At 41.7% G+C, this 15,228-nt stretch overlaps 1 protein-coding gene across 1 annotated transcript in view; it reads left to right on the plus strand.

The window, feature by feature from the left end:
- The first annotated feature begins 389 nt into the window (after window positions 1-389).
- The window catches only part of LOC110496256 (ectonucleotide pyrophosphatase/phosphodiesterase family member 2), a 33,414-nt gene continuing 18,575 nt past the window's right edge, over window positions 390-15,228 (plus strand). The window contains exons 1-19 of the mRNA XM_021572043.2: window positions 390-690; window positions 2,069-2,174; window positions 2,650-2,805; window positions 3,212-3,337; window positions 3,965-4,025; window positions 4,266-4,363; window positions 4,783-4,862; window positions 5,076-5,195; window positions 5,423-5,478; window positions 6,010-6,075; window positions 6,263-6,335; window positions 6,683-6,791; window positions 7,129-7,254; window positions 7,394-7,425; window positions 7,561-7,688; window positions 9,187-9,271; window positions 9,374-9,461; window positions 9,611-9,780; window positions 15,168-15,213. Of these exons, the coding sequence (XP_021427718.1) occupies window positions 673-690; window positions 2,069-2,174; window positions 2,650-2,805; window positions 3,212-3,337; window positions 3,965-4,025; window positions 4,266-4,363; window positions 4,783-4,862; window positions 5,076-5,195; window positions 5,423-5,478; window positions 6,010-6,075; window positions 6,263-6,335; window positions 6,683-6,791; window positions 7,129-7,254; window positions 7,394-7,425; window positions 7,561-7,688; window positions 9,187-9,271; window positions 9,374-9,461; window positions 9,611-9,780; window positions 15,168-15,213 (1,744 nt within the window). The 5' untranslated portion in view covers window positions 390-672. The remainder of the gene's footprint in view (window positions 691-2,068; window positions 2,175-2,649; window positions 2,806-3,211; window positions 3,338-3,964; window positions 4,026-4,265; window positions 4,364-4,782; window positions 4,863-5,075; window positions 5,196-5,422; window positions 5,479-6,009; window positions 6,076-6,262; window positions 6,336-6,682; window positions 6,792-7,128; window positions 7,255-7,393; window positions 7,426-7,560; window positions 7,689-9,186; window positions 9,272-9,373; window positions 9,462-9,610; window positions 9,781-15,167; window positions 15,214-15,228) is intronic.

Genomic DNA, 15,228 nt, shown 5'->3' on the forward strand with positions numbered 1-15,228 from the left:
ATCAACACATACTGGAGGAGTTGCTGGTTAGCTTCAAGTGGCTAACTTAGCTAACGAACTAGCTATGCTGGCCGCAGCGCAGAATGACACAATGATGAACCACCAAAGAAACACCCCATTTCGGAGAATGTTTTTCTTGCCAAAAGTCGACCATTAAAGCCAATGAATATTTTTTAAATCAATTATTTCGGGACATTCTACCTTTTCTGAATATTGGGGGGGGGGGGGGGGGGGGGGGGGGGCGGGGGGGGATTTCGCTATGGTCCCAAGGCCAACAGTTATTTTTGTGGTGTTTTCTATAATTATTTTCACAGCTGTTATTTCAACATAAACTGTAGTTGAGAAAGTGTTATAAAAACCCACCCCTTCTCTCTCTGAGCGTCTCTCTCTCTCCCTCGGTCATTGCGCGGGTCGTGCGTAGGAGTGAACCCACAGTTTAGTGCTGACTCTGGTTAACAGATCATCTGCCAGCAGCACCATTGTACCAGAGCGCAGCTGTCACCATTACTTAATCCGCATTGGTTTGCAGCAAAAAACAAATTGAGCAAGACAACTGAACAGCGCTGAACCCCAGCGCCCTGTCCATCGATTCAGAACGGTCAGGGTGGACTTTGCCCACCATTTTTTTTGACACTTTTGAAGAATGCACTAAGAGGATACGCTATTTGGAACATGTTACTCGGAAAATTGGTACGGTAAGATTGTTTCATAATTGTTGTATTCTGAAATGTAGTCATGAAATTCTTTGATTTCTTTTGGGCAACCTGACAAAATGCTGAATGCGTCCTTGCAACAGGCGTCCAGATCTTGCAAGCGAGCTATAATAAAACGTATGTAATGATTCATCCTGTGCATAATGCATTAACTACGAAAAATAAACAACAGATGAATAGCCAAATTGTCGGTAGGCTACATACAGTCTGTAAATAGTGGCACACGCACTTGTTTACCCGGGCAAGTAAGCATGCTAAATTGACTATTGATTAATATTTTGGATAGTCATGTAAGGCTCGGTTATGTTCTGCAACACATTATTTGACATTTTCTTAATTGATGCCAGCATTTATTTGAGAGTAAATGTTTCAACTGAAAATGAATAGGACTGACTATGTGTCAGATGTATCGTTTTAAGTGCAGCAGTTCAGATGAACTTGAATCAATAGCGATGCAATCAATGAGTGACAGGAATCGTCTGCTCAGACTGATTAGCTTATATAATGAATCACATTCATTTAAGTTTTCTCTTCGCTGACACAAATATCAGTATCTGCTAAGATTTTTGTTTTGGACAATTTCACATAAACCTGAGCATAAAAAATACACAGGGTGGTCTAATCAGGGATCAAATTACAAAGATTGTGAACATAAAGGGCTTGTTTGGACTATTTTAAACCATTGTCTATAACTTTCAAAAAGACAATAAACAGGGGGATCGTTTTCAAATAGCGATATTTGTGTATGAAATATTTTGCCGTGATAATCAAGTTATATATAAATTCAGCTTGTCTATCCTCCAATTGAAAAACAAACCTCTCTTCAAACTTCAAACCGTGGGCTGCTTATGGAATAACAAAAGGCAACCACTAGTTGTGATGATTTTAAAGGAGTACTTCAAGGGTAACAATATTATGTTCCTCTCTTCAATGACACTCTGGTTTGTTTGATCATATTTCAAGCTTAACACACACTAGTAATAACAGGATATTTGTCAATATGATGGTGCTATCATCAGACCTGAGTCAAAAATAGGCTATAGGTCAAATGCTTTCAACTACCCTATTTAAGAGCATTATTAGCTTTATTTTTTGGGACTATTCCATTGGTTCAATTGTACAGTGTAGGCTAAATCATGCTCAGCTTGAGTATTTGAATGTAGTTGACATCAACCAGTGTACACATATCTAAGTTGTCACAGTACCTACCTATAACTGGTATTTTTGTACCAGTAAAAAAGGATTTGGGGATTTGTTTGAATTCATCAGGTGGATTACCTAATGTTCTAGGCTTGACTCCTTGATTCTGATGTTGCGTGAACAGCTTCAGGGTGACGTCTATCTCTTATTCTCAGGCAGTTGTTCTCTTCGCACTCCTTGCGGGATCCAGTGTTAGTGTGGCATATGTCTTTCAAGCAAGTGGACCTGGAGAAGATGCGGGATCTCCGCCCCAAACCAAAAGTGAGACGTGGATCGATGTGTTGACGTTTGGCCTTTCCTGCTCTGACACAGTTGACTAATAATGGTTTTATTACGGTATAATAAAATAGAGAGTAATGGAACTGTTTTGTCCGTTCAAGGATGGAAACTGTTCATTGGCATCCCCACTGTACCTTTTCTTCCATATTGCACCTTTTTTCTGGAACAGTAGGCTAATAGACTTTCAGTGGTAACCCAATATTTAAGATTGACGTAACATTTCCTGCAGCCTGGTTGCCTTAAGCCGACACAAATGACTGTCGTCACGATGCCATAGCCTATTATGTGTAGCACACACAAACTGTGTTTACCAGGCTACGTCTTCAGTACGCTGAAGTCTTTGCTAGCGAGTATGGTGTCCATATTAAGGACACATCCATGGACGTTGTGTCAATCACTTGTTGGTGTGTCGGTGTGTCTTGTTAGCGTGGATGCTAATTGTGTTCTATTGTCCCAGCTCTCTCAGACTCCCTGTGGGTTAGCTCCGCAGGATCATGTAAGGGCAGATGCTTTGAATTGGAGGAAGCTTTACCGCCAGGTTGCAGATGTGACAACTTGTGCAAAACCTACTACAGCTGCTGCTCAGATTTCGACGAGCACTGTTTAAAAACAGGTTTGTATACCCGCCATACAGAGTGCCTGGATTCAGCCCTTAGCCGTGATACGTATATTGGCAAAATACCACAAACCCCTGAGGTGCCTTATTTCTAATATAAACTGGTTACCAATGTAATTAGAGCAGTATAAATAAATGTTTTGCCATACCTGTGGTATACGGTCTGATTAACCACATCTTTCAGCCAATCAGCATTCAGGGCTCGAACCACCCAGTTATATTCCCCAGTATGCACAGAGTATAACCATCCACTACTGTTAAAAATAATGTACACCAAATTAAACAATGGCTGATATGGAATTTGCTATCTGATTTTGTGTGTGTGCATGAGTCATGACTATGGTTTTGTAGTAGCTAGTTGTTGATGCTGAATACAGACTCTTATGTCCCTTCCCTGGTGCAGCGGGGAGCTTTGAGTGCAGTGAAGATCGCTGTGGGGAGACGAGAAACGATGACCACGCTTGCCACTGCTCAGAAGACTGTCTGGCGAGAGGAGACTGCTGCACCAACTACAAAGCCCTCTGCAAAGGTACACACTGGAACTAAGGATGTATGAAAGGCTTTTAAAGAAAGTGAATTTAGGTCAGTTCATTCCGTATTGGAACCAAATGAGAAGGCAGTCGGTTAGAAGGAAATGTAGAGTGTGGGCTTTGGGTTCTTGTTGTGCATTTTCCCTTTGGACTGCCGAAGTGCATTAGTTTCACTTTTGTTGTTTACACTACAATGAACCTATAAAAAGTTGTGAGTCTCTTATATACATAGTAACTTTTAACATTCTACATCAGGGGTATTCAACTCTTACACTCGTGGTCCAGGGTCTGCTGGTTTTCTGTTTCTACCTAATAGTTAATGGCACCCACCTGGTGTCCCAGGTCTAAATCAGTCCCTGATTAAAGGGCAACAGTGAAAAAGACGCAGTGAAACTGGCTTCGAGGTCCCGAGTTGAGTTTGAGGGTTCTACATTGCATACATGTTTTCTATTCTTCTCACACTCTGACAAGCTTTGATCATCCAAATACTTTCAAAATTAAGAAGGGAAACTTTGCAACAAGCAGTGTGAGGGAAATTCTTCTTCTGAATCAAATTCCAATGCACCGGCAACAGACTTTTGCAGACTTGCGCTAGACTTTAACTTTTCAAATTCTCCTATTTGCAGGAGACACTAAATGGGTGGACGATGAGTGTGAGGAGATCACAGGCCCTGAATGTCCTGCAGGGTAAGTTTGAATCAAAAACTCAATAAACGTTAATGATTTTATCCTCAGAAACAGCGACAGTGGCAGCAGCACAGCAGTCGCCTCCAACTTGGACTGGAACCAGTAGCCCGGTGGACACCTTTTGACCTAACACTACAAGGCCATATGGTTCCCATATCATTTGTGTAAACTAAACAAGTGACATCCCATCAACAGTTAATTTTCCATGACAGCTTTTGAGTATTTGGTCCTTATTCCCAGTTTTATCCGTCCTCCTCTGATCATGCTGTCGGTGGATGGGTTCCGGGACTCCTACATGAAGAAAGGCAAAGCGGTGATCCCCAACATGGAGAAACTGAGTAAGTCACTCCCACTCACACCCTGACACTAGATAGGCCATAGTGTAGCTATACTGTTGTTGAAGGCAGACAAAGTCATGAACCCAAGCGACTTAGTTACATATCAATCAAATGTATTTTATAAATTTATTTTTTACATCAGCATTTGTCACAGAGTGCTTTACCCAGCCTAAAACCCCCAAAGAGCAAGCAATGCAGAGGTAGAAGCACAGTGGCTCGGAAAAACTCCCTAGAAGGCATAATGGTCTCTAGGAATAAAACAACATTCTCCTCTCCTCTCCTCTACGCTACTATTAGATTTTAGACCCGGAATGGATGAGTTGAAGTGAGGTGCTTTCACTTTAGATTTCATGCAGTGTGATGAATGATTCTAGGCTACTGATAATATATTGATTATTTGCTCATTTCTTTCCATATAGGAACATGTGGCACTCATGCACCCTACATGCGACCAGTGTACCCCTCCAAAACTTTCCCCAATTTGTATACTCTTGCCACGGTATGGTTACTTATTCCGATGCATGTCCACATGAATATACCATTGTGTTATTGAAACTTGAAATAAAATGCGTTTTCAATTAGATGGATCCCAATTCATATACATTGTAACAACATGTTACATTATGCATTATAATAACATTGTAACAACTTTTATACAGATCTTCGTCAATTATGTTTCGCTGGTATATCTATGAGTTGTGATGTTTTCAAGGGGCTATATCCCGAGTCTCATGGAATAGTGGGCAACTCCATGCACGACCCCGTGTTTGACGCCAACTTCAGCCTGAGGGGGAGGGAGAAACTGAACCACCGCTGGTGGGGTGGCCAACCTGTAAGTGCACAGACACTGTCCATTTCTTCACGCTTACACACTTTTTAAACACTAAAGGTTTGCAGAATCACAATGACATTTCTAATGTAAGATGGTAACTTGAAGCAGCATCAAGTGGTTAGGAATGGATAAGATAATAAATGTTTGTTTTTTTTTTTTTTTGCATACTGTATGCCTCGTGTTTTATATCTGTGCTTGGAACAATACCTGTTTCCGTGTATCTGTAGATCTGGATCACTGCAGAGAAGCAAGGGGTGAAGGCAGGAACCTTCTTCTGGCCATGGTGAGTTAACTTGGTCTCTTTGTCAATGGCTATTTTGACCGTTAACGACGGTGGCCTGTTAGAGCAAAATGACACAACAAATAATTGATCAGTTGATTAAAAAACCAAGACCATTCATTATTTATAAAACATTAATACTGAGTGGTGAAACTTAATATAAAGATGATAATAAGGGTCAATATAAATGCAAATAAGTTGTGATTTTACTGAAATAGTGCAAATCATTTGCACATCTATTAACTAATAATGACGAGGGGACTGGTCCTTCCTGCGGCACATCCATACAAACAATGCCCCCCCACGCAATCAGACACATTAGCCATTGAGCTTCCAAAGCATGGTAGCCTAGAGCCCAGTTTGTTTTGCTAGCGAGTTTCACTAATTAGCATAAACACATGTTAGACTGCCAGGCAAACACTTTGGTTGATATTTCTTTTAGAAAAATAATGTACCCTCATAACATGTAGTTATTCTAGAACTAAGTCATGAGATACTTGCAAGTATACTTGACTGACATGTCTGTCGTTGCAGGGTGATTCCACTGGAGAGGAGAATCCTGACCATCCTGCGTTGGCTTAGTCTTCCTGACGATGAGAGGTTAGATATTCTTCCGCAATGCTCATTAAATATGAACATCAATCTGCACCAACCTCACTTCCACCAATTTCCCCAAAATACTCAGAGATGGACTAAGCTACTCAGCCTTAATAGATAGGAGAATCAAGCTGCTGTACTGTACTGAATAGGTCAGAGGTTGAGCTGTGTGTCTGTGTGATATTTCTAGGCCCTATGTATATGCTGTCCACTCAGAGCAGCCCGACACATTCGGACACAGACTGGGACCCTTCAGCAACGAGGTGAGCTCCTTTGATTGGGCCAGACATAACCTCGTCCCCAGTCCCGAATTGGTTCGACAGAGAGAGAGCCGGCTGGTGGATGAGATTAGGCCAGAGATAGTTGATGGTTGCTATGGGGCGGGGTGGGTGTTGTGGGGGGAGGGGTTCACGTAAGAGCAACTCATCTTAAGGGGATAAAGAGCTAAATCATGTTGCGGTTTCTAACTTTGGTGATATTTACGCATTTTTACACATTAATACTGTAAATACAGGTCAAATGTTGTCATGAACCACAAATGACAAATTCCAGAGATTGTTGTTGAGGTATGGCTTACTGTAGTAACCTTTGTGTGTTTTGTGTGTTATAGTTGGACAACCCCCTGAGGGAGATTGATAATGTCATTGGTCAGCTGATGAACGGCCTGAAGCAGATGAACCTACACCGCTGTGTTAACATCATCGTCGTTGGAGACCATGGTATGGAACAACGGGCCACAAGGAGCCTATGTCTACTCTGGTTAACTGACCGAATAACACAAAAACATATTTCCCTGATGTCTTGATAACAGTGTGAAAAAATACAGATTTGCCTTGTTGTAATCTTGTTATTTGATGTCTGCAACCAGAAAAGTTATTGTGAAGTCCCATGTTGACTTTTGTTCCATGGGAAATGTTTACTAACCTTGGTTTATGCGTAAGGCCGTCATTGTAAATAAGAATTTGTTCTTAACTGACTTACCTAGTTAAATAAAATTTTAATTATTTTTTGATTAAATAAATTACATAAAAATAACTTGTCTCTTTCTGCCCCTAGGAATGGAGGAGGCCCACTGTGAAAGGACTGAGTTCCTCAGTACCTATCCTGTGAACGTGGACGAGATCAATCTGATCCCTGGATCTCTTGGGAGAATCCGGGCCCGGGATCCCAAGTCAACCACCTGTGAGTTACACAGTACTGTAAGAGAATGGACATAGCTGGATAGATGTGTGACCTAGAATGTGTTCATGCACCTTTCTTTCTTTCTAGTACATATTTTCCTATATAGCTGTTTTACTTTTTTATGTTTACAATTTTTCAGACGACCCAAAAGTAGTTGTGGCAAATCTTACAGTAAGTACACATGAAACATTTACGAAACAAAACAATTATTATGTTTTTGTTAGTTATTTTGCTGGCTGTGTAGAACTTACTGTAAGTCATCTACATGAGCGATCACGGAGTCCATGTAATGACCTTGTTTTACAGTGTAAAATGCCAACCCAGCACTTTAAGCCTTACTTGAAACAACACCTCCCAAAACGGCTTCACTACGCCAACAACCGCAGAATTGAGGATGTCCACTTACTCATGGAGAGAAAGTGGCACATTGCCAAGTATTGTATTTTTCTACACTACTAGTACTATCAAGTCAACTAAACTCAGCAAAAAAAGAAACATCCTCTCACTGTCAACTGCGTTTATTTTCAGCAAACTTAACATGTGTAAATATTTGTATGAACATAACGAGTTTCCACAACTGAGACTAACTGAATAAGTTCCACAGACATATGACTAACATAAATTGAATAATGTGTCCCTGAACAAAGGGGGGTTCAAAATCAAAACTAACAGTCAGTATCTGGTGTGGCCACCAGCTGCAACAAGCTCACCCTCTGATCCAACAGGTCCCAGACGTGCTCAATGGGATTGAGATTCGGGCTCTGGCTCGCTGGCCATGGCAGAACACTGACATTCCTATCTTACAGGAAATCACGCACAGAATGAGCAGTATGACTGGTGGCATTGTCATGCTGGAGGGTCATGTCAGGATGAGCCTGCAGGAAGGGTACCACATGACGGAGGAGGATGTCTTCCCTTTAACGCACAGCATTGAGATTCCCTGCAATGACAACAAGCTCAGTCCGATGATGCTGTGACACACCGCCCCAGACCATGACGGACCCTCCACCTCCAAATCGATCCCGCTCCAGAGTACAGGCCTCGGTGTAACGCTCATTCCTTTGACGATAAACGCGAATCCGACCATCACCCCTGGTGAGACAAAACCGCGACTCGTTAGTAAAGAGCACTTTTTTGCCAGTCCTGTCTGGTCCAGCGATGGTGGGTTTGTGCCCATAGGCGAAGTTGTTGCCGGTGATATCTGGTGAGGACTTGCCTTACAACAGGCCTACAAGCCCTCAGTCCAGCCTCTCTCAGCCTATTGCGGACAGTCTGAGCACTGATAGAGGGATTGTGCATTCCTGGGGTAACTTGGGCAGTTGTTGTTGCCATCCTGTACCTGTCCCGCAAGTGTGATGTTCAGATGTACCAATCCTGTGCAAGTGTTTTTACACGTGGTCTGCCACTGCGAGGACGATCAGCTGTCCATCATGTCTCTCTGTAGCGCTGTCTTCTGCGCCTCACAGTACGGACATTGCAATTTATTGCCCTGGTCATATCTGCAGTCCTCATGCCTCCTTGCAGCATGCCTAAGGCACGTTCACGCAGATGAGCAGGGACCCTGGGCGTCTTTCTTTTGGTGTTTTTCAGAGTTAGTAGAAAGGCCTCTTTAGTGTCCTAAGTTTTTTATAGCTGTGACCTTAATTGCCTACTGTCTGTAAGCTGTTAGTGTCTTAACGACCGTTCCACAAGTGCATGTTCATTAATTATTTATGGTTCATTGAACAAGCATGGGAAGCAGTGTTTAAACCCTTTACAATGAAGATCTGTGTTATTTGTTATTTGTATTTTTACGAATTATCTTTGAAAGACAGGGTCCTGAAAAAGGAACATTTCTTTTTTGCTGAGTTTAGATTAATTTAAAAAGTGGAATTTGGGGACAAATTGGCATTTGTCTAATGCTTTTTATTTTGTATATTCTATGTGATGCAGGAAAGTGCCTGAAAACAGGAGGAATCCTGGGAGATGTGGTTTCTTTGGTGACCACGGATTTGACAATAAGATCACCAGTATGCGGGTAAATCACTTAAATCAAAATTATATAATTGTAACATTTTCCAGATATCATATTCTTAGCTGCTTGTGTTTACATTGTTTCCAATGTTTGTTCCCTGTATAGACAATCTTTTTGGGCTACGGACCAAGCTTTATGTTCCAGACAAAAGTGGCAGAATTTGAAAGTATTGAGTTGTACAATGTCATGTGCGGTACGATTTCTTTCTTTACTTAATTGCTATTAAGAGCTTATTCCTTGGCACCAGATATTTACAATAAATATTTCATAACTAGGAAATTGAACGTTTCAGTGGAAACTTTGTTCCATACTAAATCAATCTCATATGCCCTTCTTTCTCAGACCTCCTGGGCTTGACCCCTGCCCCGAACAATGGAACCCATGGCAGTCTGAATGACATGCTGAAAGCCCCTCCTTTCACACCCACCATGCCAGAGGAAGTGACCCCTCCCACCAGCTCTGACACATCCTCTGCCACAACCTACGACCTGGGATGTAGCTGTGACAATGAGGTCAGTGGGGAGGTCATGAGTGGGAACCAACTCAAAGAGTTTTGTTGAGTAACAGGGTCAGGGTCCATTCCTTTTTAAACCCCTATGGTTGATGTCCGATGAATGCAAGTATATATGGAGACTGTTTAGTGTCGCTTAACCCTAATTGCCGCTGTAAGTTGCTCTGGATAAGAGCGTCTGCTAAATGTAAATATAGGACAGACACTTCAGAACAAACTTTTTTGATTTTTGTAGGGGGGACGATCTGCTGTTCCATGTAGGGAATCTGTTATTCAATGTGTTTGTATTGGTCCCATGATTCATGAGCTGAAAAAAAAAAACGCACAAAAAAAGTATTTATAAAAAATAAAATAAAAATCACACATTTGTTTACATCCAACTGTGAGCATTTCACCTTTGCCAAGATAATCCATCCACCTCACAGGTATGGCATATGAAGAAAGCTGATTAACTTCTTACGGATAAAGTCCCGTTAACGGGATCGATTTGACAACAGCCAGTGAAAGTGCAGGGCGCCAAATTCAAATAACAGAAATCTCATAATTACAATTCCTCAAATATACAAGTATTATACACCATTTTAAAGATAAACTTGTTGTTAATCGCACCACAGTGTCCGATTCCAAAAAGACTTTACGACAAAAGCATACCATGCGATTATGTTAGGTCAGCACCTAGTCACAGAAAAACACAGCCATTTTTCCAGCCAAAGAGAGGAGTCACAAAAAGCAGAAATAGAGATCAAATTAATCACTAACCTTTGATGATCTTTGTCAGATGACACTCATAGGACTTCATGTTACACAATACATGTATGTTTTGTTCGCTAAAGTTCATATTTATATCCAAAAATCTCAGTTTACATTGGCGCGTTATGTTCAGTAATGTTTTGCTTCCAAAACATCCGGTGATTTTGCAGAGAGCCACGTCAATTTACAGAAATACTCATCATGTAACGGCTCTCGTCAGAATGAGGATCAGACCAAAGCGCAGCTTGGTAAGTGTTCATGATTTTTATTTATCAAAACACTCAAACAAAATAACAAAGTGAAAGACAAACAGTTCTGCAAAGCAAATAAACTATACAGAAAACAACTACCCACAAAACCCAAACGAAAAAGGACAACTTATATATGATCCACAATCAGAGACAACAATAGACAGCTGCCTCTGATTGGGAACCACACCAACATAGAAATAAAGAAACTAGAATGCCCACCCTAGTCACACCCTGGCCTAACCAAAATAGAGAATAAAAACCTCTCTATGGCAGGGCGTGACACATCATAAATGTTGATGAAAATATAAGTGTTATACATGGAATTAAAGATATACTTCTCCTTAATGCAACCGCTGTGTCAGATTTCAAAAAAGGTTTACGGAAAAAGCACACCATGCAATAAACTGAGTACAGCGCTCAGGGACCAAAACAAGCCATACAGATACCCGCCATGTTGTGGAGTCAACGGAAGTTAGAAATAGCATTATAAATATTCACTTACCTTTGATGATCTTCATCGGAATGCACTCCCAGGAATCCCAGTTCCACAATAAATGTTTGTTTTGTTCGAAAAAGTCCATCATTTATGTCCAAATACCTCCTTTTTGTTCGTGCCTTTAGTTCACAAATCCAAATTCACGAGGTGCAGGCACTTAGTCCAGACGAAAAGTCAAAAAAGTTATATTACAGTTCGTAGAAACATGTCAAACGATGTATAGAATCAATCTTTAGGATGTTTTTAACATAAATCTTCAATAATGTTTCAACAGGACAATTCCTTTCTCTTTAGAAATGAAAAGGAACACAGCTCGCTCTCATGGCCACGCGCATGACTTAGCTCATAGAATTCTGCCAGACCCCTTAGTCAAACAGCTCTTATTTGCTCCCCCTTCACAGTAGAAGCCTGAAACAAGGTTCTAAAGACTGTTGACATCTAGTGAAAGCCTTAGGAAGTGCAATCGGACCACATTTACACTGTATCTTGGATAGGCAAAGAATTGAAAACCTACAATCTTCCCACTTCCTGGTTGGATTTTTTCTCAGGTTTTTGCCTGCCATATGAGTTCTATTATACTTACAGACATCATTCAAACTGTTTTAGAAACTGTTTTAGAAACTTCAGAGTGTTTTCTATCCGAATCTACTAATACATGCATGCATGCCTGCCTTAATACATGCATGCCTTAGCTTCTGGGCCTGAGTAGCAGGTAGTTTACTCTGGGCACCTTATTCATCCAAGCTACTCAATACTGCCCCCCAGCCATAAGAAGTTAAACAACCTGATCATTACACAGGTGCACCTTGTGCTGAGGACAATGCCACAGATGTCTCAAGTTTTGAGGGAGCATGCAAATAGCATGCTGACTGCAGGAATGTCCACCAGAGCTGTTGCCAGAGAATTTAATGTTAATTTCTCTACCAACTGTAACGATGTACTCTGAGAGTCGGGAAGCAAGTTCAGGGAGTGAAGGCATTTAATAAATAAACGAACATGAACAAAACAAGAAACACGAACAGCGCACCGACATGAAACAGATACAGAAACAATACCGCCTGGGGAAGGAACCAAAGGGAGTGACATAACTAGGGCAGGTAATCAAGGAGGTGATGAAGTCCAGGTGAGTGTCAATAAGCGCTGGTGTGCGTGACGATGATGACAGGTGTGCCTAATAATCAGCAGTCGTGTGACCTAGAGGCCAGAGGGGGAGTATACGTGACACCAAAGTCGTTTTAGAGAATTTGGCAGTACGTCCAACCGGCCTCACAACCACAGACCACTTGTAACCACTTCAGCCCAGGGCCTCCACATCCAGTTTCTTCACCTAAGGGATCATCTGAGACCAGCCACCTGGACAGCTGATGAACCTGTGGGTTTGCACAACTGAAAAATGTCTGCACAAACTGTCAGAAACCGTCTCCGGGAAGCTCATCTGCGTCAAATGCTCTCCTTCGATGGCCACTGGCACGCTGTGCTCTACACGGATGAATCCCGGTTTCAACTGTACCGGGCAGATGGCGTGTGTGGGCGAGCGGTTTGCTGATGTCAACGTTGTGAACAGAGTGCCCCATGGTGGCAGTGGGGTTAAGGTAGGGGTAAGCTACGGACATCCAACACAATTGTATCTTATCGTTGGGAATTTGAAAGCACAGAGATACCATGATGAGATCCTGAGGCCATTGTTGTGCCATTCATCCACCTCCATCACCTCATGTTTCAGCATGATAATGCGCGGCCTCATGTTGCAAGGATCTGTACACAATTCCTGGAAGCTGAACATGTCCCAGTTCTTCCATACTTACCAGACATGTCACCCATTGAGCACGTTTGGGATGCTCTGGATCAACGTGTACGACAGCATTTTCCAGTTCCCACCAATATCCAGCAACTTCCCACAGCCATTGAAGAGGAGTGGGACAACATTCCACAGGCCACATTCAACAGCCTGATCCACTCTATGCGAAAGAGATGTGTTGTGCCGCTTGAGGCAAACGGTGGTTTTCTAATCCACGCCTCTACCTTTTTTTTAAGGTGTCTGTGACCAACAGATGCATATCTGTATTCCTAGTCATGTGAAATCCACAGATTTCATGAATTTATTTCAATTGACTGATTTCCTTATATGAACTGTAACTCTGTAAAATCTTTGAAATTGTTGCAGGTTGCATTTTTATTTTTGTTCAGTGTACAGTGCCTTGCGAAAGTATTCGGCCCCCTTGAACTTTGCGACCTTTTGCCACATTTCAGGCTTCAAACATAAAGATATAAAACTGTATTTTTTTGTGAAGAATCAACAACAAGTGGGACACAATCATGAAGTGGAACGACATTTATTGGATATTTCAAACTTTTTTAACAAATCAAAAACTGAAAAATTGGGCGTGCAAAATTATTCAGCCCCCTTAAGTTAATACTTTGTAGCGCCACCTTTTGCTGCGATTACAGCTGTAAGCCGCTTGGGGTATGTCTCTATCAGTTTTGCACATCGAGAGACTGAACTTTTTTCCCATTCCTCCTTGCAAAACAGCTTGAGCTCAGTGAGGTTGGATGGAGAGCATTTGTGAACAGCAGTTTTCAGTTCTTTCCACAGATTCTCGATTGGATTCAGGTCTGGACTTTGACTTGGCCATTCTAACACCTGGATATGTTTATTTTTTAACCATTCCATTGTAGATTTTGCTTTATGTTTTGGATCATTGTCTTGTTGGAAGACAAATCTCCGTCCCAGTCTCAGGTCTTTTGCAGACTCCATCAGGTTTTCTTGCAGAATGGTCCTGTATTTGGCTCCATCCATCTTCCCATCAATTTTAACCATCTTCCCTGTCCCTGCTGAAGAAAAGCAGGCCCAAACCATGATGCTGCCACCACCATGTTTGACAGTGGGCATGGTGTGTTCAGGGTGATGAGCTGTGTTGCTTTTATGCCAAACATAACGTTTTGCATTGTTGCCAAAAAGTTCAATTTTGGTTTCATCTGACCAGAGCACCTTCTTCCACATGTTTGGTGTGTCTCCCAGGTGGCTTGTGTCAAACTTTAAACAACACCTTTTATGGATATCTTTAAGAAATGGCTTTCTTCTTGCCACTCTTCCATAAAGGCCAGATTTGTGCAATATACGACTGATTGTTGTCCTATGGACAGAGTCTCCCACCTCAGCTGTAGATCTCTGCAGTTCATCCAGAGTGATCATGGGCCTCTTGGCTGCATCTCTGATCAGTCTTCTCCTTGTATGAGCTGAAAGTTTAGAGGGACGGCCAGGTCTTGGTAGATTTGCAGTGGTCTGATACTCTTTCCATTTCAATATTATCGCTTGCACAGTGCTCCTTGGGATGTTTAAAGCTTGGGAAATCTTTTTGTATCCAAATCCGGCTTTAAACTTCTTCACAACAGTATCTCGGACCTGCCTGGTGTGTTCCTTGTTCTTCATGATGCTCTCTGCGCTTTTAACGGACCTCTGAGACTATCACAGTGCAGGTGCATTTATACGGAGACTTGATTACACACAGGTGGATTGTATTTATCATCATTAGTCATTTAGGTCAACATTGGATCATTCAGAGATCCTCACTGAACTTCTGGAGAGAGTTTGCTGCACTGAAAGCAAAGGGGCTGAATAATTTTGCACGCCCAATTTTTCAGTTTTTGTTTTGTTAAAAAAGTTTGAAATATCCAATAAATGTCGTTCCGCTTCATGATTGTGTCCCACTTGTTGTTAATTCTTCCCAAAAAAATACAGTTTTATATCTTTATGTTTGAAGCCTGAAATGTGGCAAAAGGTCGCAAAGTTCAAGGGGGGCGAATACTTTCGCAAGGCACTGTATATAACACACAGGGAAATCACGCTTTTGACTGCACTGGGACTTTAAGGTCTCTGTTCCTCTGTTACAGAACAAAGTGGAGGAGAACAATCAGAGATTCAGCCCAGACGTAGATGGTAAGTGTCAATCTT

Source organism: Oncorhynchus mykiss, chromosome 18 (assembly GCF_013265735.2).
Source record: "Oncorhynchus mykiss isolate Arlee chromosome 18, USDA_OmykA_1.1, whole genome shotgun sequence".
Classification (NCBI taxonomy): domain Eukaryota; kingdom Metazoa; phylum Chordata; class Actinopteri; order Salmoniformes; family Salmonidae; genus Oncorhynchus; species Oncorhynchus mykiss.